The sequence below is a fragment of the Bos indicus genome, chromosome 26 (genome assembly GCF_029378745.1).
Source record: "Bos indicus isolate NIAB-ARS_2022 breed Sahiwal x Tharparkar chromosome 26, NIAB-ARS_B.indTharparkar_mat_pri_1.0, whole genome shotgun sequence".
Classification (NCBI taxonomy): domain Eukaryota; kingdom Metazoa; phylum Chordata; class Mammalia; order Artiodactyla; family Bovidae; genus Bos; species Bos indicus.
The window spans coordinates 41,220,895-41,243,826 of record NC_091785.1 but is presented as its reverse complement, the minus strand read 5'-3'; the positions used below and the strand labels follow the sequence as shown (position 1 = coordinate 41,243,826).

General features: G+C 39.0%; 1 protein-coding gene across 18 annotated transcripts in view; it reads left to right on the top strand.

The window, feature by feature from the left end:
- The window catches only part of ATE1 (arginyltransferase 1), a 168,867-nt gene that overhangs the window by 44,528 nt on the left and 101,407 nt on the right, over positions 1-22,932 (top strand). For 17 of the 18 annotated variants that reach the window (XM_070780968.1, XM_070780967.1, XM_070780970.1 and 14 more), the window contains one exon: positions 1,750-1,782. In XM_070780968.1, coding sequence (XP_070637069.1) covers positions 1,750-1,782 — 33 coding nt within the window. Of the gene's footprint in view, positions 1-1,749; positions 1,783-17,498; positions 18,132-22,932 lie in introns of those variants that run through there. The other variant, XM_070780973.1, reaches the window with a different exon arrangement.

Below are 22,932 nucleotides of genomic sequence, written 5' to 3'. Positions count from 1 at the left end.
TCATAATTAATTCATTAATTACAACTGAACCAGAAGTACTTCTAAATTCTCACTTAGTATGTAGAACACAGTTAACAGGCACAGAGTGGAGAAAAGCATGGAAAGCCTACAATAGAAACTTTCTCAACTGTAATATAAAAATGCACCATGCCTCATTTTCCTCCACTGTGAAAACTGGGTAGTCTTTCAACTAGCACTTTTTACTCTTGGGAGAAAGGGTAGAGATTATTTTATGCTGGGCTAATGTAAAAAGAATCCAAGACTATAAAGGTTGCAATTTAAATTTCATTAGAATTATGTGCTTCATATCAGCATTATGAAATTAAAAACTTTTGGTATATATTGCACTTTCAGAAAGTTCTCTTTTAGCAGTTAACATAATTGAGTTGGATATTAATATCATTTAAATTAAGAGAAAAGTCGTAATAGTGCCTACATTGCATTATACCCTATCATCTAAGGCCTAGATGATACTTACTAGTTAATTATGTGGCTTTGGCGTACACTGGTAATCTTTTAGGAATTTATTTGCTTTAGATTTGGAGGTAGGAAATGTCTGGTATGTTTTTTAAACTTTATTACGAAAATTGTAAACATTCACAAAGTAGAGAGACTTGTATAATGAATCTTCATATGTTCATCTCCTGTCCTCACTAGTTTCATATAGTGTCGCTTCTTGTTCTGTCTCCACATTCCCCACCATAACCTGCCTTCCAACCCCCCGTGCTCTTAAAGGAAATCCCAGAGATCATGTAATTTCATTGAGAAGTACTTCAGTATGTATCTCTAAAAGAGAATCAAAATATCTATATTCCCAGTGAGTACTAGCTAGCTCTGTTGTGGAGAGGAAGTTCAAGAGTGCTTGCTAACTGGCCTGCTATCACATTGTGTAGTTAATTTGCATTTAGTAAGATCCAGAGTTTATATTACTTGGCTTTTTTATTATTACAATAAGTCTCAAAGGATTTGGAGTGTTGATTTTGTAAATAACATCTAAGAAAACGTGATTACCATCATGAATATGTATGAAGGTATGTAACAGTCCTCATCTCAGAGCTAACCCGCGATTTACTTTGTCAATTTTTTCAGGCTCCTCCCCAGTTCCAAAATTTGTTTATTTATTTAAATGCTGAGAAACAGCATGTAACACTTAGTTTCAGATGAAATTTATAAGCCATAAATTTATAATTTATGAAATTTTTAAGTCAGAGAGAAGAGAGAAAAAATGTGTGTATGAGGTTGAAAAAAGAGGAAGGGCAGAACAGCCTGGGTTCTAGAGAAATAACTTTCCCTTTAGTTCACTATCACTTACCCAACCTGCTCTCTTGGTTTTGACTTTTTAATTTCCCTCTTCTTGCTTTCCTTTTTGGTTTGTATATTTTTCTTCTCTGAAGTTAGGCATTTATATAACTTTGCCTGTGACATTTATATTGTTGATTCCTCCTTTATTACACAGGGATTGTTTTATTGCATAAGGGTTGTGACATAAAACTTTAAAAAATAAAATATCTGTTTTATTGTTTTTATACAGATTTTGACAAATATTTAAACTCATGCTATGGTCTAGGTTGAGCTTTTCTGTACTCTGTAAATGAATTATATGGTGTATGAAGTATTATGTATAGACATTTAGGTTCACTTTATGTGCCCTTTTTGAAAAATTTTGTAATAATTTTTTCTTTTTTGTGTGTTCTCTTTTGCTGCTCCTTTATTGGATGAAACTGATTCTCTTCGAATGTGATTCTACAGTTCACAAGATTCCTTTGCAGCTCACCTTTGGAGGTAAGGTGACCTTAATATTGTAAATCATTGACCTTAATATTGCTATTGGTATCTTTTGTGAGGCATTTATTTGATAATTTAGGAGTGATCATTTTGTCAGGATGTATATTCTTCAATACCATAAATGAGACCAGTAGTTATAGGGCCTTTCACCTTCACAATAGATGATTGCCCTCATTTTATCAGGTAGAGTGAAATCAGCCCATATTACTTATTTATTTTTTATTTTATTTATTTATTTTTCACTGTGCGGGCTTTCTCTAATTGTGGTGAGTAGGGGCTACTCTCTTGGAGAAGGCAATGGCACCCCACTCCAGTACTCTTGCCTAGAAAATCCCATGGACAGAGGAGCCTGGTAGGCTGCAGTCCATGGGGTCGCTAGAGTCGGACACAACTGAGCGACTTCACTTTCACTTTTCACTTTCATGCATTGGAGAAGCAAATGGCAACCCGCTCCAGTGTTCTTGCCTGGAGAATCCCAGGGACGGGAGGCCCGGTGGGCTGCCATCTATGGGGTCCCACAGAGATGGACACGACTGAAGCGACACAGCAGCAGCAGCAGCAGCAGCAGGGGCTACTCTCTAATTGGGGTGCTCGGGCTTCTCATTGCAGTGGCTTTTCTTGTTGCTGAGCACATGCTCTAGGTTGCACAGGTTTCAGTGGTTGTGGCACATGGACTCAGGATTGCAGCACATGGACTCAGCAGTTGCCACCCCCCAGGCTCTAGAGTACAGGCTCAATAGTTGTGGTGCATGGGCTTAGTTGCTCTGCAGTGTATAGGGTCTTCCCAGATCAGGGATTGAACCTGTGTCTCCTGCACTGGCAGACAAAGTCTTTACCACTGAACTGTCAAAGAAGCCCAGATCAATCTATTTTAGAGCCTTGTTTTGTCTCCTTCCTCCCATAACGGTCTCACATTGACTTTATCCTCTGTAAACTGCCCTGGTGTTAAAGGGGAGTTGGAGAAGTCTGGGCAGAGGCTGTGTCCAAGGAGGTTTCAGTTAGTTTGAGAGAACTTTTTAAAATCCGTGAATTGATTAGGGAAGAGCAAAGGACTTACTTGTATTGAGCTTCATTATAGCCCAGATAGACTTCTGGGTGCCCGACTCACTTTCTCCTCTAATTCTCATGATGGTTCTGCAATTTAGAACTGAAAATCCAGTGATAAAATTGTGAGATAACAAAAACTTAGATAACCAGAGAACCAGATATGGGTGTGAGCTGTGGTTGAAAAGGAATTAATCGGAGAAGATGGTGAGACTTTGGGAAAGGAGTGGAGAGGGGAAGCAGCGGGGCACGTGGAGGGACACTGGACTCAGTACCAAACCGAGGTTCAGGCCAGGTCTTCACTTACTAGCCACACAACTCGGGGCGGTCACAGCGTCCCTGAGCCTCAGCTTGCTTATCTTTAAGATGCAGATAATGATTTCTACCTCTCAAAGGAGGCAGTGGACATGGGAGCAGTTTATAAAGTGCTATTCAAGTCTTACTGATATTTTGTGTTCTCCTCTCAGGCTGTGCCTTCAGCCTCACATGGCAGGACTGTCCCTGCCTTCACTTGTCCTTCCTTTTGCCTCTGTTGTTTACCTCACTCTGTTCCCTTCCCCGCCCCCAACCTCTTCAGACACATCCTGCTTCAGGCCGAGCCTAGATGCTGTGTAGTCTGTGAGGCCCTCTAACTGCTCCACATAGAGGCAGTTGTTCCCTTCTCTGTTTCCATATTATATTCTCTGATTATTGAAGCTACTGTTGTTATGTGGTGTGGCCCGCCCTCCTGGTGGCCAGCTTGAATGAGTTTCAGGGGAAGCGGAGCAGACCAGAGGGGTAGTACCATCCAGGTTTGGTTCCCTTTTCTACGTCCACCAACCAGGGAGAAACACAGCTTGGAAAGATTCTGGGCTTTGAAATGAGAGATCATTGGGTGACCCGTGAGCAAGTCATTTCATCTTTCAATTAATCTAAAAAATGGAGATGATAATAATACTTACAGGGTTATTAAAATGAAATGAGATAATGTGTGATAAACGCTAAATGTAATACCTGTCACATAGAGTTTTAAATGAATTTTGGTGTAAAAGCAGTAAAAGTTAAAACTATAACATAAGAAACTTGAAGACAATATAAATTATATAATCTACTCTTTAGTTGATAAAGTGCTTTCTAAACATAGAATGAGAACTATCACAAAGGAAAAGATGAAAAAATTAAATTTGATTTTGTTAAAAAAAAAAAAAATCCGTGATTTGGTTCATGAAAACATGCATAGTTAAAAGGCAGTTTGGGAAAGTGTCATAAAATGATTATTGTACTTAATATAATCTCTTAGAATCAGTTTTTAAGTATAATGTTGTCTTTTGACTGAGATGTACATCAGGGAAATCTTTAATGTCAAAACAGGGTCTAGTCTTGGGAAAAAAAGGGAGTGGCAGGAGCTTAGAAGAGCTAATGTTGATAATGCTTAATGCTGGACTCTCATTTAAGCAAGAGCTCAGGGGAGTTGCCAGGAATAGGAGTTTTGAGCAGAAGGCGTTTGGGCTAGATGAATTTACCTACACAGGGAGTAAATGAGGAGGCTGGAGCTTGATGTCTGCCTCACTGGGACAAACTACCAGTTTGAAGGTGTTACTGAACAATAGCAGAGATACTTTAAATAGCCCTCACTGGTAGATTTCTCTCAAGTGTAAGCTCAGTAAGAGAGGACCCTGTTTCTCTTGCTTCCTGTGTTTACATATGTAGTTAAGTACTACTGATACATGGGCTTCCCAGGTGGTGCAAAGGTGAAGAGTCCACCTGCTAATGCAAGACATGTGGGTTTGATCCCTGGGTTGGGAAGATGCCCTGGAGTAGGAAATGGCAACCCACTCCAATATTCTTGCCTGGAGAATTCCTTGGACAGAGGATCCTGGGGAGGCTCCAGTCCATGGGGTCACAAAGAGCTGGACACGACAGGATGCACACAATTGATACATAGGAAGCACTGAATATGTATTTGTTGTAGGAAGGGGGACCCCTTCCAGGGCCTGAAACTGGGCTCTTGTCTAACTCGGAAATGAATTGTCCGAGGAGACACATGTGCTGACAAAGCAAGAGATTTTATTGGGAAAGGGCACCTGGATGGAGAGCAGTAGGGTAAGGGAACCCAGGAGAACTGCTCTGCCGCGTGGCTCGCAGTCTCCAGTTTTATGGTGATGGGATTAGTTTCCGGGTTGTCTTTAGCCAATCGTTCTGACTCAGAGTTCTTCCTGGTGGTGCACGCCTTGTTCAGCCAAGTAGATGCCAGAGAGAAGGATTCTGGGAGGTGGTTGAACATGTAGTGTCTCCTTTTGACCTTTTCCAAACTCTTCCACTTGGTGGAGGCTTATTAGTTCCTTGTTCCTTACCGGGACCTCTGTCGTAAAACAGGTTATGCAAATGGTTACTATGATGCCTGGCCAGGGTGGACAGTTTCAATCAGTGTGCTTCCCCTAACATTTGTTGAATGAATGAATGAAGGAATAAGTAAGTAGGCACCGCGAAGGCTGAGAGTAGCAGGCTTTTCCGCATAATCTGGCAGAACTCAGGGCTGCCAGAGCACACACGGGCTAATATTTATGTCTCAATATGGTTAACAGTCTCTCTTTCCAGCTAGATTGTAGCTACTTAAGATCAAGATCTTTATTTTTTTCACCTTTGGATGATCTCAAGTATACATAGGACTTGGAATGGTGCCAACCATACACCTGGATTTGTACCAAACAAATATTATAAACATTATATATTATTCTGGTTAAATGCTGGGGAATCTTTATGTAGAAGCTTCATTCTTTGGTGAAAAGTAGAAAGGAAAGCATCATGATCAAAGTTTAGTGATAGTTTCTGTTCTTTTCTGTCTAATCTGCTTTCTCCATTTAATGATCTGGAGTTGTATTTTACCTTGACTAAATTGAGCTTTTTTTCTTACTGGATTTATGGACATGGAAGAGGCAAAAGAAGCAAAATTGAAGATGACCAATGCGCTTTCTTTTCTTGAAGCATTTGGGAAATACTTTAATCTTTTTTTCTTTTTTTGAGAGCATTCTGTTGGTATTTTCTAGCTTGGAATTTCGCAGGGGCCACCTGATGGCATAGTTAGTGACTGCTCCCCCCAGGTCTCCAGCAGTGCTGAGTTTAGGATTCTGTTCCTTTGCTGCAGCGCAGAACCTGAGAGCCAAAGCAAAGCCAAGGCAGAAGAATGTTGAGAATCTCTAAATGTTTAATTTTGCCATTAAGCTTATGCTTTAGCTAGAGAAGGAAAATTGCAAATATGGTTAATCCCCAAATACCTTATTTTGAATAAAATAAAAATAGTTCAGTAGAGGAAGTAAAATATATGAGGTTTGCAGTTGAAAATAAGGAGACTTTAAATTTCATTCTCTCCGCAAAAACTACTGTGAATGAACCATGTTCCTTTGTTGGAAGTCCTAAACAGTTAACTGCCACATGAATCTAACGAAATTGTCAGGTTATAGTAATCACATCAGTAATTTGATCTGCTGTCATTTGAATGGAGCCATGTGTGGAGAGTCAGTTACTTCCCTCTGTGGGGCTGACCCTTTTACATTCCTGTAAGCTGAAGACTAATAGAGCTCATTAAGCTTTATGGGAAAAGAGCTTTTATCACCTCGTCAAGTCAGGCAGCATATTTCCATTATATTCCTAATTTCGTGTGGCTCTGTAGCTGCTGATGTGCGTTCCCCTGCTAGGTTTACATGGCATCTCTCCCTTACAGACATTTTTATTGACATTTCCTAAGCCTGAATTACATTTGTGTGGCACCACCTACAGATGTCTTCAATTAAATGTAGGTAAATAAAAGGGATTATGTATCAGAGGCTGAGAGATTCTTGAAATTCTAAGTCAGACTTTGCCAGCCAGTCCAGTAGGGTGCAGTCTCGCCATCATTTTGAAGGTAGAGAACTATTGGAAGAGGCATTTGTAAGAAAAGTTAAGCCACGTGGGAATGTGGGTCACTTAGGATTCTCTTCAAGAATGTCCTATTCCTTCATTCCAGATAGCTTAAGATCTTCTTCATTAGCAGTTATCATAATAATTTTTCCAGAAGTTAGCACCTGTAGTATATGGGCGTACCCTTGGGTTACATTATTCTCACAGAATGTCTATGCAGTTATTTCCAGTTTCCTTATGAAGAAAATTGAACCTGGAGAGGTAGTTTAGTTGAGTTCGAGATCTACTAGTGACCAAACAGCAACATGTCTTATATTACATGAAGTGATGATAATATTATTTGAAGGAAAACAGTGAAAAATTTGAGATATGCCAGCACAGCACTGTTGACATTTTGGGTTGGGTAAATGTTTTTTCTCGGCCCTGTCTTGTGCATCGTGTGATGCTCAGCAACGTCTTTGGCCTCTACCCTAGAGATGCCAGTAGCACCCTCCCCTGAGTTGAAACAAAATGTCTCCAGACTTTGCTAAGTGTCCCTAAGGAGTAAAATGACTCCCTGTTAAAAACTGTTGCCCTAGAATAGTCTTAACAAAAAAAGAGCAAAGAGAGTTAATAATCCAGTAGTGGTAGAAGCAATGGTAACATGTTTTCAGTCTCCCCAAAGGTGAGAAAAAAGACAGGTAAAAAAAAAGGACAAGTGAGTTGAATAGAAAACAAATAGCAAACAGGTACACTTATGCCCAACCATAGCAATCACTACACTAAATATTAATGATCTAAACCAAAAGTCTGCTCTGTGGAAATGTTTTATGTCTGTACAGTTGAAAACATGTATGCAGCCAGTGGTCATACATAGACACTGTGCTCTTCAGGCACTGATTTTAAAATTTTTTAGATTTTATTTAACTTATGTAGCCACATGTGGCCATTGGCTGTCCTATTGGGCATTACAGGTCTAAACATTCCATTTGAAAGGCAGAAAATTAGACTAGATAAAAGAAAAGGAAAATCCAACTTAAATATGAAAGCATGAGTAGGTTAAAAGTAAAAGACCAGAGTAAACTATACCATGTAAATACTAATCATAATAAATTATGATTATGTTATGTTAGGAGTGGCTGTCTTCATACCTGACAAAATAGACTTCAGGGCAATGGCTCTTAGCAGAAGGAAAATGGACATTTCATAATGATAAAATGGTCAGTTCATCAAGTGAGGACAGTAATCCAAAATGGGATACACTTGAAAACAGAACCTCAGAATACATGGAACTGAAAAGAGAGGTAGTCAAATTCATTGCTTATAATTGGAGACTTCAGAACAACTTTCTCAGTAACTGATAAAACAAATAGAAAATTACAAGCAATATAGAAGATTTGGACAAAATTATTAATATACTTCTACTTAATTGATACCCGTTGAAAGCCGTACCCAACAGTGAAAAAACACATGTTTTTTCAAGTATATATAGGGAATATTCTCCAGGACAGATTATATGCTATAACATTATACAAATCTCAGTAAATTTAAAGGGATTGAAATAATCTCTGTTCTAAGTGAAATTAAATTAGAATCAGTAACAGAAAGAACTGTTACAGCTTAGCAATAATAAGGACAAGCAGACTGGTTAAAAAATAGATTAGAGACCTGATTATATATTTTGCCATGAAGACATATAAATCACTAATAAGCACATGAAAAGATGCTCACAATCCATTAGGGAAATGCAGATTAATACCACAATGAGATACCAGCATAAACTCACTGGGATGCCTGTAATCAGAAGACAACACCAAGTGTTGGTGAGATGTGGAGAAATTGGAACCCTCAAACATTGCTGATGGGAATGTAAACTGTTTATATGGTGTAAACATTTGCCAGGATAGTATTGTGTATTGAAAGAGATGGGTGTTTTCCTTAACATTTAAATAGTAACTAGTTGTACCCAATATTAAGTATTGTTAGACATTAGCATTTTTTGGTAGTTTGCAGAAACAACTTTACAAATTTTTTTGAAGTTGGGAACTACTTTGTGTCTTACTTGAAACTCGGGGGTCATATGTGTATATTAGGGTGTGTGTGTGTGCACATTTGTGTGCTGATTGCAAACTGCAGGTAGTGCAGGTTGGGATCTGGCTTTGCAGCCTGCGGTGACATTCATTCATTTTGCTGTCAGGAAGATAAAGGACTGTGAGAACCTAACCATCTCTTCACTCAGCATATGAAATAGCATTGACCTTGGGATGGCTGTGGCAGGTATCATGATGTCGCCAGTAACCAGATTTTGAAAGAGGGACTGGCTCTTACCTAAACTCAGTCCTGTAGAAGTGAAGGGAGCTTGCAGAGATAGTAGCGGGGAGGGCGAGGTGGGCAGAAGGTTGAGTTGCTAATCATGAGAAGGGAGTTCAAACAGCTTTACCATATAAAGAGGACATATCCAGCGTGATAGCCAGAGAGCTGGCCTGAATTGGAGTGCTGTGGAGATAAGGCTTGAACTGGTGAGTTGATACTGTGCTTGGGAGGACCAGCTGCTTTGAAAGAGCTGAGGCCAGGGCAGACAGGTAGAGGGGCTGGACCTTTTCAAGAGAGTGGTTGTCAGTCTGCTGTTTGTTACTGACTAATTAGAAATGGAATGCTGGGCAGTGGTTTGAGCCTCGGGTCAAAAGTGGGAGTAGGAGTGAAGACCGCTGCTTTTCTAGTTACCTGGGTTGGGAAACAGTCTTGGAGTTTCCAGGGGCTGAACCTTACACTTAGAATCAGAGGTTGAATAGGCAAGGGCGTGTTGGCCAAGGCAACCGTTAGCATTCTGAAGCTAAATCCCCCAAATCATTTGGATTGTAATTGATTGCTCTCCCTTTCAGTTGAGTCTGAGGACTGTTGGGCAGTTCTGTTTGGGGTAGGCTGCTGACAAAGATCCAGTTGAACTGAAGACATCATTCCTTGCCCTCAGTTCTCTGCAGTAATGCTTGAGCAGCCATGTGGTAGTCAGAACAGTATTCCCCAGGCTTACAGTGGTACTCAGCAGATTTGGGTTGAGATCAGAAATGAACTTATTCCTAGTTAGTTTCTGAATGTCACATCAGAGTTGAATCAGTAGAAGCTGAAACTTTATATTTCTCAGTGAAATTATATCCACTGAAAGTCTTTGCCCAGAAACTGATCTCATGTGAGGGAAAAAAAAAAAAATTGATTCAGAGAATAAAAGAAAGCACACTAGAATGGAAAGCCAAACATCAAATAGAAAAATGCTGTTAAGTTTCCTTGTTGCAGATTTTTCTGTATGGGACATCAATTAGTTTAGGCATCTAAGTTCCTTGAAGATATCTTGTTGCCAGGCGAGCCTGTCTTTAGCAAGTAGTGGTATTCATCATTACTCTGAGCATCTTCAGTTGTGCTCACACTTAAGGTGATCTGCCTTGACAATTTTCATTATCTAGTAGATGTGCATGAATGCTTCAGAAAATGTTTGAATGGTAGATCCGGGCATGGATTAGTTTCCATGGGGATGTCAGTCTTGTTTGATGTTGGCAGTCATTGAGTTCTAAATACAAATATGCTTTTGGGTTGTCACCATGGGATGTTTTTCTCTTCTGTAAGAAAGATTGAAAAAGCAGGAGTCTCAAATTGAGCTGACATTAAGTAAGTGCTCACACTAGGACAGTCACTCTTGTTTCTAGTGTGTTTGTTGTAGTGCTCAATAAATACCGTGTAGAACTGAGAAGTTTGGGATCCTGTTACTTTTCTTTTTGAGCATTTAGATAGTGCCTCATAAATGTCTTTTTGTTTGATGATGAGGGTTGAAAATGTAAAAGTGAAGTCGCTCAGTTATGTCCGACTCTTTGTGACCCCATGAACTGTAGCCTACCAGGCTCCTCTGTCCATGAAAATGTAAAGGAAAATATAAATATAAGGAAATGTCAAACTAAACAATATATTCACATCTTAATTTTTATCTATTTGCTCTGCAGTAAAAATAAAGAAATAAATTCCTTTTTTTACTTCTGTCACATTTATTACAAACATTTGCTGTAAATCTTTTCTCAGTTTCCTATGTTTAAAGTTCAAATTTTGGTCATTACAGTGTTCCTAGTTTGAAATTGTAAATGTTAGGGGAAACTTTTTTGCTTTCTTTGAAGCTTTTTAGTTCCTAAGATTTCTGTCATCAAGAAGTATATTTCTTGACTCATACTTTGGTTTAGTAAATTGCTGAAGTATCTCCATTCATTATTTTGAACTGAACATGTTAATATATTTTGGTTGTGTTTTAATGTGGTGTACCACATAAACCTTGTCCACTGAGAAAAACACTGAACTGAAAGTTGGGAATTCCAGGTCCTTCTCAGCGTTCTCCTAAGTTGGCTGTGTGACCTTGGGCGAGTCTCTTAAGCTCCTTGACCCTCACTTTTTCACTTGCAAACTTAGGAAGAGTATCCCAGATGATGACGTCCCTCAAAAGTGAGTAAACTTAGCTAACATTTTAACATGTTTTATAGCTTCCTTTCAGGCTTGGGTATTTTAAACCAGGAAAATAAGAGAAACTTTCCGCACACGACAGCTTGCTCGAGTCCTTCAGGTTTGGGCTTTCACTGTCACTACGCTTTTCTGTGCTCTGAAGCAAGTTGACATTTTACTTAGAACAGTTCCACTTTTTTTTTTTTTTTTTTCTGTAAAAAAATTCTTTTTATCTTGCATACACAACAGATGTTATTTCTCTTATTTTCGTCCTTAATATGGTCTCAACTATACATTTTCATTATATTTTTAATAAAGTGATAACTTCATCTTGTAGAGAGGACTTGGGAGGTAGGAAATTGAGAATTACCTATTCTAGGTGAGCATTATAGAAGACTGAGACAGTGCAGAAATACGAATATCACAACTTTCTTACACATCCCTTTTGTGGCAAAGATGAAGATGTTTATTGACGTGACCCAAAGATAGGACCATTCTATAGCAATTGTTGTTGTTCAGTCACTCAGTTGTGTCCGACTCTTTGGGACCCCAGGGACTGCAGCACGCCAGGCTTCCCTGTCCTTCACCATCCTGGAGCTTGCTCAAACGCATGTCCACTGAGTCCGTGATGCCATCCAGCCATCTCATCCTCTGTCATCGCCTTGTCCTCCTGCCTTCAGTCTTTCCCAGCATCGGGGTTTTTTCTAATGAGTTGGCTCATGGCATTAGGTGACCGAAGTATTGGAGCTTCATCTTCAGCATCAGTCCTTCTAGTGAATATTCAGGATTGATTTCCTTTAGGATTGACTGGTTTGATTTCCTTGTAGTCCAAGGGACTCTAAAGAGTTGTCTCCAACACCACAGTTGAAAACCATCAATTCTTTGACGCTCAGCCTTCTTTATGGTTCAACTCTTATATTCTTACATGACTGTTGGAAAAACCATAGCTTTGACTAGACGGACCTATGAAATAAAAGTATATAAACTTAAATTATGCTCATTGATTTAGTGTTTGTTCTTACTTAGAAACTGCTGAGGCATCCAAAGGTTATTCATTAAATTTGTTGATTTACATTAATCCACATTTTAAAATTATATAAGTATCTTAGAAATTAAGCCAGCACAAAACATAAAAATAATATTGGTTGTTCAACATTAACAGTCATTAGGGAAAAGCAAATCAAAACCACAAAGACATATCACCTTCACACACATTAGGATGGCCGTTATCAAAAAACCAGACAATAATAAATATTGGCATGGATATGGAGAAATTGGAACCCTTGTGCATTGCTGGTGGGCATGTAAAATGGTGCAGCCTCCTCAAATTCTTTGAGGTTCCTCAAAGAATTAAAAATAGAATTACTGTGTCATCTAGCTAGTCCTCTTCTGGGTATATACACAAAAGAATTGAAAGTAGGGACTCAAACAGTTATTGTATATCAATGTTCATAGAAGCATTATTCATAACAGCCAAAAAGTATAAGCAGCCCATGTGTCTATGGACAGATGAACGTATAAACAAAATATGATAAGTACACAGGAGTAAAATATTATTTATCCCTCAAAAGGGAGAAAATTCTGACACATGCTGCATGTGGACAGACCTGGAGGACATGATGCCAAGTAAAATAATCCAGCCAGATTTACAGAGCTCCTCTAACCAAGAGATGCAACTGTATGGTTTATTAATACTCTCTGGATATAGGAAAATATTCTGTGTACAACAAGAAGAAACAGCTTTTCTGATTTATAGATTCAAAACATATAGAGAGCTTTTAGCTTCAGTTATGCAACTTCAGCTTCAGGTTAAAAATATATACAGAAACTCATTGGTGGAGAAGGAAATGGCAACCCACTCCAGTATTCTTGCCTGGAGAATCCCATGGACAGAGGAGCCTGGCGGGCTACAGTCCATGGGGTCGCATAAGAGTCGGACACGACTGAGTGAGACACTCCCCACTCCTCATCTTTCAGAGAAGGTATTTCTCTTCTCTAGATTAGCATGAGTATGTGTGTGGCCTTACAACATGGAAAGTGCTGTAGTTCAGTGGATGTATCCTAGGTATATGCTTCTTTCTAAGACAACATTTTTCTTGTAAGTACACTTTGAACAACAAGGGTTTGTACTGTGTGGATCCACTCGTATGCAGATGTTTTTCAATAAACACATTACTGTAATATCACACACACACACACAAAAGAAACTCATTGGTTGAGTACTCAAAAAGTTGTTCTCTTTAACTGATTGAACTCATAAATACACAAAAACTAACAAACCAGATTCTCTGTCTTCTCTCATCCAGTAGAGAATAGATCTCCATCATCCGTCCAACAGGGACTATGAACCAAAGTCAGCCATTGTTGCCAGTAATGGGGATAACTTCCTAGTCATAAGACAAACAGAAGCACAGGCTTAGTAGAGAGAAAAACAGAAACAGGGTAAAGTTAGATGGAACTCTTTTGCTGCACAGGAATCTCTTTGGGAGTCAAGAAAAGGCATGTTAGGTGTAAGGTACTGTGAGGGCACTTAAAAATTTACTTAGTTCCATCGGGTGAATTAGTTCACTTGAGCTTCTTGGTGGATGCCTCCAAAACTGTTAAACTATAATTTTCCAAAAGCTGAACTCATGATCTTCATGCAGTAGGGCATGAACACATTATCAGATTTTATTTGACTCATTAATTAATGCAGGAACCATTTAAGACATTAGAACTGATGCCAGGAGCATTTACGAAAATACTGATACATATATATATATGTATATATATGATACATATCTGTAAACAATAAAAGATTGAGATGAGATTGTTGAGTTAGATAAATACTACTGGTTATTGTCTTACAGGGCATTAAATGGTAAACTTTTGGGTTATTTGTTCCACTAGACAAAAGTCTATAAGTTAACCTCTACTCCAACCAAACTGGAAAATAATTTAATTAATAGACAATCAAGCCCAGAACTGCAGTGAAAAGAACACCCAGAAATTTCTTTGACCTTTGTCAAATTTCACCTTTATATCATCTACCTCAGTTTCTGGTGGTAATCTCAATAACCCCCTATTAAGCACCTATTTAACACTTGCTGGTAATTCTTCAACCTTGGATTTTTAAAACTTGTTTGATACTATATTAATATATGTCATTAAAAATAAGACTTTTAAAAATATGGATGATAAAAGAATAAGAAAAAAATCACTTATAAACTCTCTACTGACAATATCAGATGTTTTTCCCATCTTTACAAGTTTTTGTGTGTGTCCTACAGAAATTTTTCATATGCTTGGGATCATATCTCATTTTACATTTTTGGTTTGTTTTTTTTTTTTTTTACTAAATTTGGAGAAATGTTTATAATGTTATTAAAAATCTCGCTAAACATATTTTAAAATTACTGCATAATAGTTCTTTATATGAATTACCGTAATTATTTTATTTTACGGTTTAATTTTAATCTGGCTCATTCTCCCCAGTTTAGAAGTGAATAGAAGTTGTTATGCTGTCAATGTCATGATTTTCTTTAATAGGTGCTGAATAAAATTTTTAGGTTAAATGCTACTGAGTATTTTTTATTGAGATTACCACCAGAAATTGAGGTAGATGATATAAAGAGTACGTCCTTCTATAAAGAATGGATAATCTTCACTGACTCAGGGATTCTGGTGAAATTAAGGCCTTTAGATGCTCACCTATCATAAAGTAGTGTACTATATCCTAAGAGTGTGAATAGGAAGACTGAATGAGTTCTTTCTAATCTGCAGGCTGTAAAAATGATGTCATTTATATTAGTAAAATTTACTTTTATGTATTTCCTTTGTGAATAGAGAAAATGTTTCTTAAAGTAGAATAACAAATACTGTTACATGAACTATTCTTTTCCTTTTTTAAGGATCATTTAAACTTGGTTGTCTTTGGCTTGAAATATAGGTGATAATTGGAAATAATCAGCTTAGAATAAGCTTGCATAGACTAAAATTTTTGGTGCAGCCCTGTTACAGAGTTGTTCTTCAGTTGCTAAGTTGTGTAGAGTTAGCATTATTTGTTAAACATATGTAAGATAATCTCATGCTTTAAAGGTTAATATCAATAAATTTGGCTCCTAGAATATAAAATGGGCTATAAAACATTGATGGCTTCCCTGGTGGCTCAGTTGTAAAGAACCCTCCTGCCAAGCAGGACATGTGGGTTCGATCCCTGGGTCAGGAAGATCACCTGGAGAAGGAAATGGGGAAATGGCAACCCACTCCAGTATTCTTGGCTGGAATCCCATGGACAGAGAGCCTAGTGAGCTACAGTCCATGGGGCCACAAAGAGTTGGATATGACAGCACACACATGAACGTAAAACATTGATGTCTAATGTAATATCAAATCAGAGTAGTTTTAATTTGTGTTAACTGTCAGAATCAGCTAAGAAAAAGGTAAGGTAACTTCAAAATGTAAACAATTTTTTTTTTGCTGGTGGAGATTACAAGGAATATTGGTTAACTATTGATAATATTCCCAACTATTTCAAGGCTATAGTTGTCTTTTCAGCAGGGGGGATTTTGCCCAGGGAACAAAAACTCTTTGAAAGCAGATCTGTTCTAATGGAATGTTCCTTGGTGGGAACTGCATGTCCAGCCACCACGTATTTTCTCAGAACTGTCCCTTAAAATATCTTAATTTCAAATAGTTTGGACATTAACTGGAAATAAGGTTGGAGTCTTTTTTCCAGGTAGGCTGTCATTATATCTACTTACAGTACAGCTATGAAGTGGGAAGTGTGTTAGTTTTGGTAGCCATCTATAGTGTACTGATTGTCTCCAGAAAATTAAGAATTGGTTGCATTCAATTTGAAATTGCTTATGCAAAGCTGTGTGATGTATTAACCATGAGTACTGCTGTTTGCATTTTCCAAGTTAAATTTATTATTTTTAGTTTCTTATTTATAGACTATATTATTTCCAATTTTTAAATTTCATTTTTGGGTCTTTTTAAGAAATTATGTAAATTTTGATGTCATACTGGTTTAGCACACCTTTAAGTTTGTTTTTTTTTTAAATTCTATTGAAATATCTCAGTCTCCCAGTTTATCCCTCTCCCAGGTAACTATAAGTTTTTCTACATCTGTGACTCTATTTCTGTTCTATAAATAAGTTCATTTGAAACATTTTTTTTTAATATTCCACATGTAAGTGATATCATGATGCTTATTTTTCTCTGACTTACTTCACTCAGTATGACAGTCTCTAGATCCATCCAGGTTGCTGCAAATGAAATCATTTCATTTTTTATGGCTGAGTAATATTCCATTGCGTGTATGTACCGCATTTTTTTTTTTTAATCCATTCCTCTGTTGATGGACATTGAAGTTGCTTCCATGTCCTGGCTGTTGTAAATAGTTAGCAGTGAACTTTGGGATGCATGTATCTCTTTAAATTAATGGTTTTCTCTGAGTATATACCTGGAAGTGGGATTGCAGGATCATATGGTAGCTCTATTTTTAGTTTTCTTAAGGAACCTCTGTACTGTTCTCTGTAAATGGTTGTACTAGTTTACATTCCTGCCACCAGTGTAGGAGGGTTACCTTTTCTTCACATCCACTCCAGAATTTATTGTTTGTAGATTTTTCCTTTTTTGGTAGATTTTTTTGATGATGGTCATTCTGACCAATGTGAGCTCATTGTAGTTTTGATTTGTATTTCTCTAATAATTAATGATATTGAGCATCTTTTCATGTGCTTTTTGGCCATTTGAATATCTTCATGAGTTTCTATTCTTAAAATTAATCTGAAGATTATTTATAGTGTTTCCTGAACTGTTAACAAAAAACAAAACAGTTGTAGGAATAAGTTATTTTCAAGCAGTTCAGTTCAGTCGTGTCCGTATCTTTGCGACCCCATGAATCACAACACGCCAGGCCTCCCTGTCCATCACCAACTCCTGGAGTCTACTCAAACTCATGTCCATCGAGTTGGTGATGCCATCCAGCCATCTCATCCTCTGTCATCCCCTTCTCCTCCTGCCCTCAATCCCTCCCGGCATCAGGGTCTTTTCCAGTGAGTCAACTCTTCTCATGAGGTGGCCAGAGTATTGGAGTTTCAGCTTCAGTATCAGTCCTTGAATGAACACCCAGGACTGATCTCCTTTAGGATGGACTGGTTGGATCTCCTTGCAGTCCAAGGGACTCTCAAGAGTCTTCTCCAACAGCACAGTTCAAAAGCATCAATTCTTCAGTGCTCAGCTTTCTTCACAGTCCAACTCTCACATCCATACATGACCACTGGAAAAACTATAGCCTTAACTAGATGGACCTTTGTTGGCAAAGTAATGTCTCTTCTTTTTAATATGCTGTCTAGGTTGGTCCTCGGAGAAGGCAATGGCACCCTACTCCAGTACTCTTGCCTGGAAAATCCCATGGACGGAGGAGCCTGGTAGGCTGCAGTCCATGGGGTGGCGAAGAGTCGCACACGACTGAGCGACTTCACTTTCACTTTTCACTTTCATGCATTGGAGAAGGAAATGGCAACCCACTCCAGTGTTCTTGCCTGGAGAATCCCAGGGACAGAGGAGCCTGGTAGGAGGCCGTCTATGGGGTCGCACAGAGTCGGACATGACTGAAGCGACTTAGCAGCAGCAGCAGCAGGTTGGTCATAACTTTCCTTCCAAGGAGTAAGCATCTTTTAATTTCAAGGCTGCAATCACCATCTGCAGTGATTTTGGAGCCCCCAAAAATAAAGTCTGACACTGTTTCCACTGTTTCCCCATCTATTTCCCATGAAGTGATGGGACCGGATGCCATGATCTTCGTTTTCTGAATGTTGAGCTTTAAGCCAACTTTTTTTACTCTCTTTCACTTTCATCAAGAGGCTTTTTAGTTCCTTTCTACTTTCTGCCATAAGGGTGGTGTCATCTGCATATCTGACGTTATTGATATTTCTCCCTGCAATCTTGATTCCAGCTTGTGCTTCTTCCAGCCCAGCGTTTCTCATGATGTACTCTGCATATAAGTTAAATAAGCAGGGTGACAATATGCAGCCTTGATGTACTCCTTTTCCTATTTGGAACCAGTCTGTTGTTCCATGTCCAGGTCTAACTGTTGCTTCCTGACCTGCATATAGGTTTCTCAAGAGGCAGATCAGGTGGTCTGGTATTCCCATCTCTTTCAGAATTTTCCACAGTTTATTGTGATCCACACAATCAAAGGTTTTGGCACAGTCAATAAAGTAGAAATAGATGTTTTTCTGGAACTCTCTTGCATTTTCTATGATCCCGCCGATGTTGGCAATTTAATCTCTGGTTCCTCTGCCTTTTCTAAAACCAGCTTCAACATCTGGAAGTTCACGGTTCACATATTCCTGAAGCCTGGCTTGGAGAATTTTGAGCATTACTTTACTAGCATGTGAGATGAGTGCAATTGTGCAGTAGTTTGAGCATTCTTTGGCATTGCCTTTCTTTGGGATTGGAATGAAAACTGACCTTTTCCAGTCCTGTGGCCACTGCTGAGTTTTCCAAATGTGCTGGCATATTGAGTGCAGCACTTTCACAGCATCATCTTTTAGGATTTGAAATAGCTCAACTGGAATTCCATCACCTCCACTAGCTTTGTTCTTAGTGATGTTTTTCTAAGGCCCACTTGACTTCACATTGCAGGATGTCTGGCTCTAGGTGAGTGATCACACCATCGTGATTATCTGGGTCATGAAGATCTTTTTTGTACAGTTCTTCTGTGTATTCTTACCACCTCTTCTTAATATCTTCTGCTTCTGTTAGGTCCATACCATTTCTGTTCTTTATCAAGCTCATCTTTGCATGAAATGTTCCTTGATATCTCTAATTTTCTTGAAGAGATCTCTGGTCTTTCCCATTCTTTTGTTTTCCTCTATTTCTTTGCGTTGATCGCTGAGGAAGGCTTTCTTATCTCTCCTTGCTATTCTTTGGAACTCTGCATTCAGATGCTTATATCTTTCCTTTTCTCCTTTGCTTTTCGCTTCTCTTCTTTTCACAGCTATTTGTAAGGCCTCCCCAGACAGCCATTTTGCTTTTTTGCATTTCTTTTCCACGGGGATAGTCTTGATCCCTGTCTCCTGTACATTGTCACAAACCTCTGTCCATAGTTCATCAGGCACTCTGTCTATCAGATCTGGTCCCTTAAATCTATTTCTCACTTCCACTGTATAATCATAAGGGATTTGATTTAGGTCATACCTGAATGGTCTAGTGGATTTCCCTACTTTCTTTAATTTAAATCTGAATTTGGCAATAAGGAGTTCATGATCTGAGCCACAGCCAGCTCCTGGTCTTGTTTTTGCTGACTGTATAGAGCTTCTCCATCTTTGGCTGCAAAGAACATAATCAATCTGATTTTGGTGTTGACCATCTGGTGATGTCCATGTGTAGAGTCTTCTCTTGTGTTGTTGGAAGAGGGTGTTTGCTATGACTAGTACATTCTCTTGGCAAAACTCTTATTAGCCTTTGCCCTGCTTCATTCTGTACTCCAAGGCCAAATTTGCCAGTTACTCCAGGTATTTCTTGACTTCATACTTTGCATTCCAGTCCCCTATAATGAAAAGGACATCTTTTTTGGGCATTAGTTCTAAAAGGTCTTGTAGGTCTTCATAGAACCATTCAACTTCAGCTTCTTCAGCGTTACTGTCATTTTCAGGCAGTGCACTTTTAATCAGGTGCTTAAAATGCTTACCTTAGGAAGCCTCAGTAAACTGTTGTTTAAAAAATTCAGGACATCAGTTGGCAAATCACAGATCTGTATGTGAACAGGTGTGATTGCAGAGTTACTTTTGGATGGTGTGGCAGGGAGGAGAACACAGGTCCTGCCCTTGCGTAGCCCCTGACGACTTCCGCTTTTCCAGGCTTTGAACCCCTGAGTCAGTCCTCCCAGTGCTGTTTCTAGTGCATATGGAGTATGACTCCTCATTTGCCTGTTTCTTTAAGTTGTAACAGTGTCTGTTTTAAACATAACTGAGGCACATCGAAGCAGGTGGGTAAGGAGACAGGTGTACTTTATCAGTGTAAATATACATGCATTTTGGGAACCATTTAGCCGGAAGCCTGAATTCGCCCATTAATATTGATGTCGTTTCTGCAGAGCACCTTTGGTATTGTACTGCATAGCTCATTAATCACCGAAGCCGTACCATCCTCCCCAACATTTAAGTCATTTTTTTCTTTTGTATAGCTAGCCATGAGCTTTATTGTTGTATTTTTCCTGTTATCAGCTAAATTCTTGAAATTTAGGAACTGATAAAAATAACTTTGCTTATTCTTTCACTTATCTGAAACTGTGATAAACTGCAGGCATGAGAAAGATGAACTATTGCATATTGCTAATCTCATTACTGAGCTGTTTGTAAGGAAATTGAAGATAGGTTCTGTTAGCTTGTATAAGTTTGCTATTCAATGAGCTACTGATGTAATTTCTTAGACACAATCTTTTAGGATGTGTCATTCAGACCCCTTAAAGCTGAAACAAAAACGTCCTTAAATTTGCTCAATCTGCAGAGTGTTTGTGCCTTGTCATTTATTTTTCAGAGCTACCTTTGAAGGTGCCTAGTAGTATTCCTGTTTTATAATGCAGAAATGGATGCTTTTAAAAGAAGTTATTGTCTTGCTAAGATAAAATAGACAGAAATTGTACAGTGGGGGGAGTTAGGGCTCAAATTCAGGTATCTTGATTATGAATCCTGGAGTCCGTCACTGTGGCCAGCTTCCTTTCTGTTTGCAGTTTACAGTTTATAGACTCCTTCTCCATCTACATTTGAAAAGTATGAATGGGGGCTTCCCTGGTGGCTCAGTGGCGAAGAATCTGCCTGCCAATGTAGATGTGGGTTTGGACCCTGGGTCAGGAAGATCCCCTGAAGGAGGAAATGGCAACCCACTCCAGTATTCTTGGAGAATCCCATGAACAGAGGAGCCTGATGGGCTACAGTCCATGGGGTTGCACAGAGCTGGACATGACTGAGCACACACACACCTGCACAGGATGTGCAGGAATGTTCGACAGTGCCGTTCTCCTGACTAGATTTGTTTTGGTTTTGGAAAATACAAGAATTCTTAAAGTATGTTTAACATGTATTGGATTTATTGTTGTTTTAAGTGAATTAATAGGAAAATACTTTTGGAACATATTTTGGTCTTTGTATTTAATACAGTAAGTGTGTACAGACACAGTTCAATAAGTAAAAGTTCTCTGGGGTCCTCAGTTTTGTCAGTGTAAAGGGGTTTTGAGGCTGAGAAGTTTGAGTGTTGCTGAGTTCGTGATGCTGTTTCATTGAGGCAGCACCGCTGTTACTTTCCCTTTCCCAAATAATGTGTTTTCCTGTACAATCTGCCATTGTCTCATCTGCTGTGTTTTTAAGAGTATTAACCATTAAAAGTCCTTAACTTAGTAAGGGGTTAAAGAAGTGCAGCGATCCCAAGAATTGAAGTAGAATTCTCAAAACACTCCGTGGAGACCAGTCAGTGACTTGGGAGGCCTATCTAATACTGGGAGCCTGAACCCCTCAGGGAGTTAATGGAAGGGACAGAATGATTTGGCTCTTTGTAACCTAGTGAAGGTAAAGGTGACAAATCTATATTACCTGGTGGTTTAAATTTACAATAAAGATGATTTCTAGTTGCTACTCATTAACACGGCTGCGCAGCGCAGCACAGGAGCGGCCAAGAGGAGATATCCTATGTCCAAGGTCAAGAGCACACAATTGCACTCATCTCACACGGTAGCAAAGTAACGCTCAAAATTCTCCAAGCCAGACTTCAGCAATACATGAACCGTGAACTTCCAGATGTGCAAGTTGGTTTTAGAAAAGGCAGAGGAACCAGAGATTAAATTGCCAACATCGGCTGGATCATCGAAAAAACAAAAGAGTTCCAGAAGAACATCTATTTCTACTGTATTGACTATGCCAAAACCTTTGACTGTGTGGATCACAACAAACTGTGGAAAATTCTGAAAGAGATGGGAATACCAGACCACCTGACCTGCCTCTTGAGAAATCTGTATGCAGGTCAGGAAGCAACAGTTAGAACTGGACATGAAACAACAGACTGGTTCCAAATAGGAAAAGGAGTACATCAAGGCTGCATATTGTCACCCTGCTTATTTAACTTATACGCAGAGTATATCACGAGAAACGCTGGACTGGTAGAAGCACAAGCTGGAATCAAGATTGTTGGGAGAAATATCAGTAACCCCAGATATGCAGATGACACCACCCTTATGGTAGAAAGTGAAGAAGAACTAAAAAGCCTCTTGATGAAAGTGAAAGAGGAGAGTGAAAAAGTTGGCTTAACGCTCAACATTCAGAAAACGAAGATCATGCCGGTCCCATCATTTCATGGGAAATAGATGGGGAAACAGTATCAGACTTTATTTTTGGGGGCTCCAAAATCACTGCAGATGGTGATTGCAGCCTTGAAATTAAAAGACGCTTGCTCCTTGGAAGGAAAGTTATGACCAACCTAGACAGCATATTAAGAAGCAGAGACATTACTTTGCCAACAAAGGTCTGTCTAGTCAAGGCTATGGTTTTTCCACTGGTCATGTGTGGATGTGAGAGTTGGACTGTGATGAAAGCTGAGTGCTGAAGAATTGATGCCTTTGAACTGTGCTGTTGGAGAAGATTCTTGAGAGTCCCTTGGAGTGCAAGGAGATCCAACCAGTCCATCCTAAAGGAGATCAATCCTGGGTGTTCATTGGAAGGACTGATGCTGAACCTGAAACTCCAATACTTTGGCCACCTGATTTGAAGGGCTGATTGATTTGAAAAGACCCCG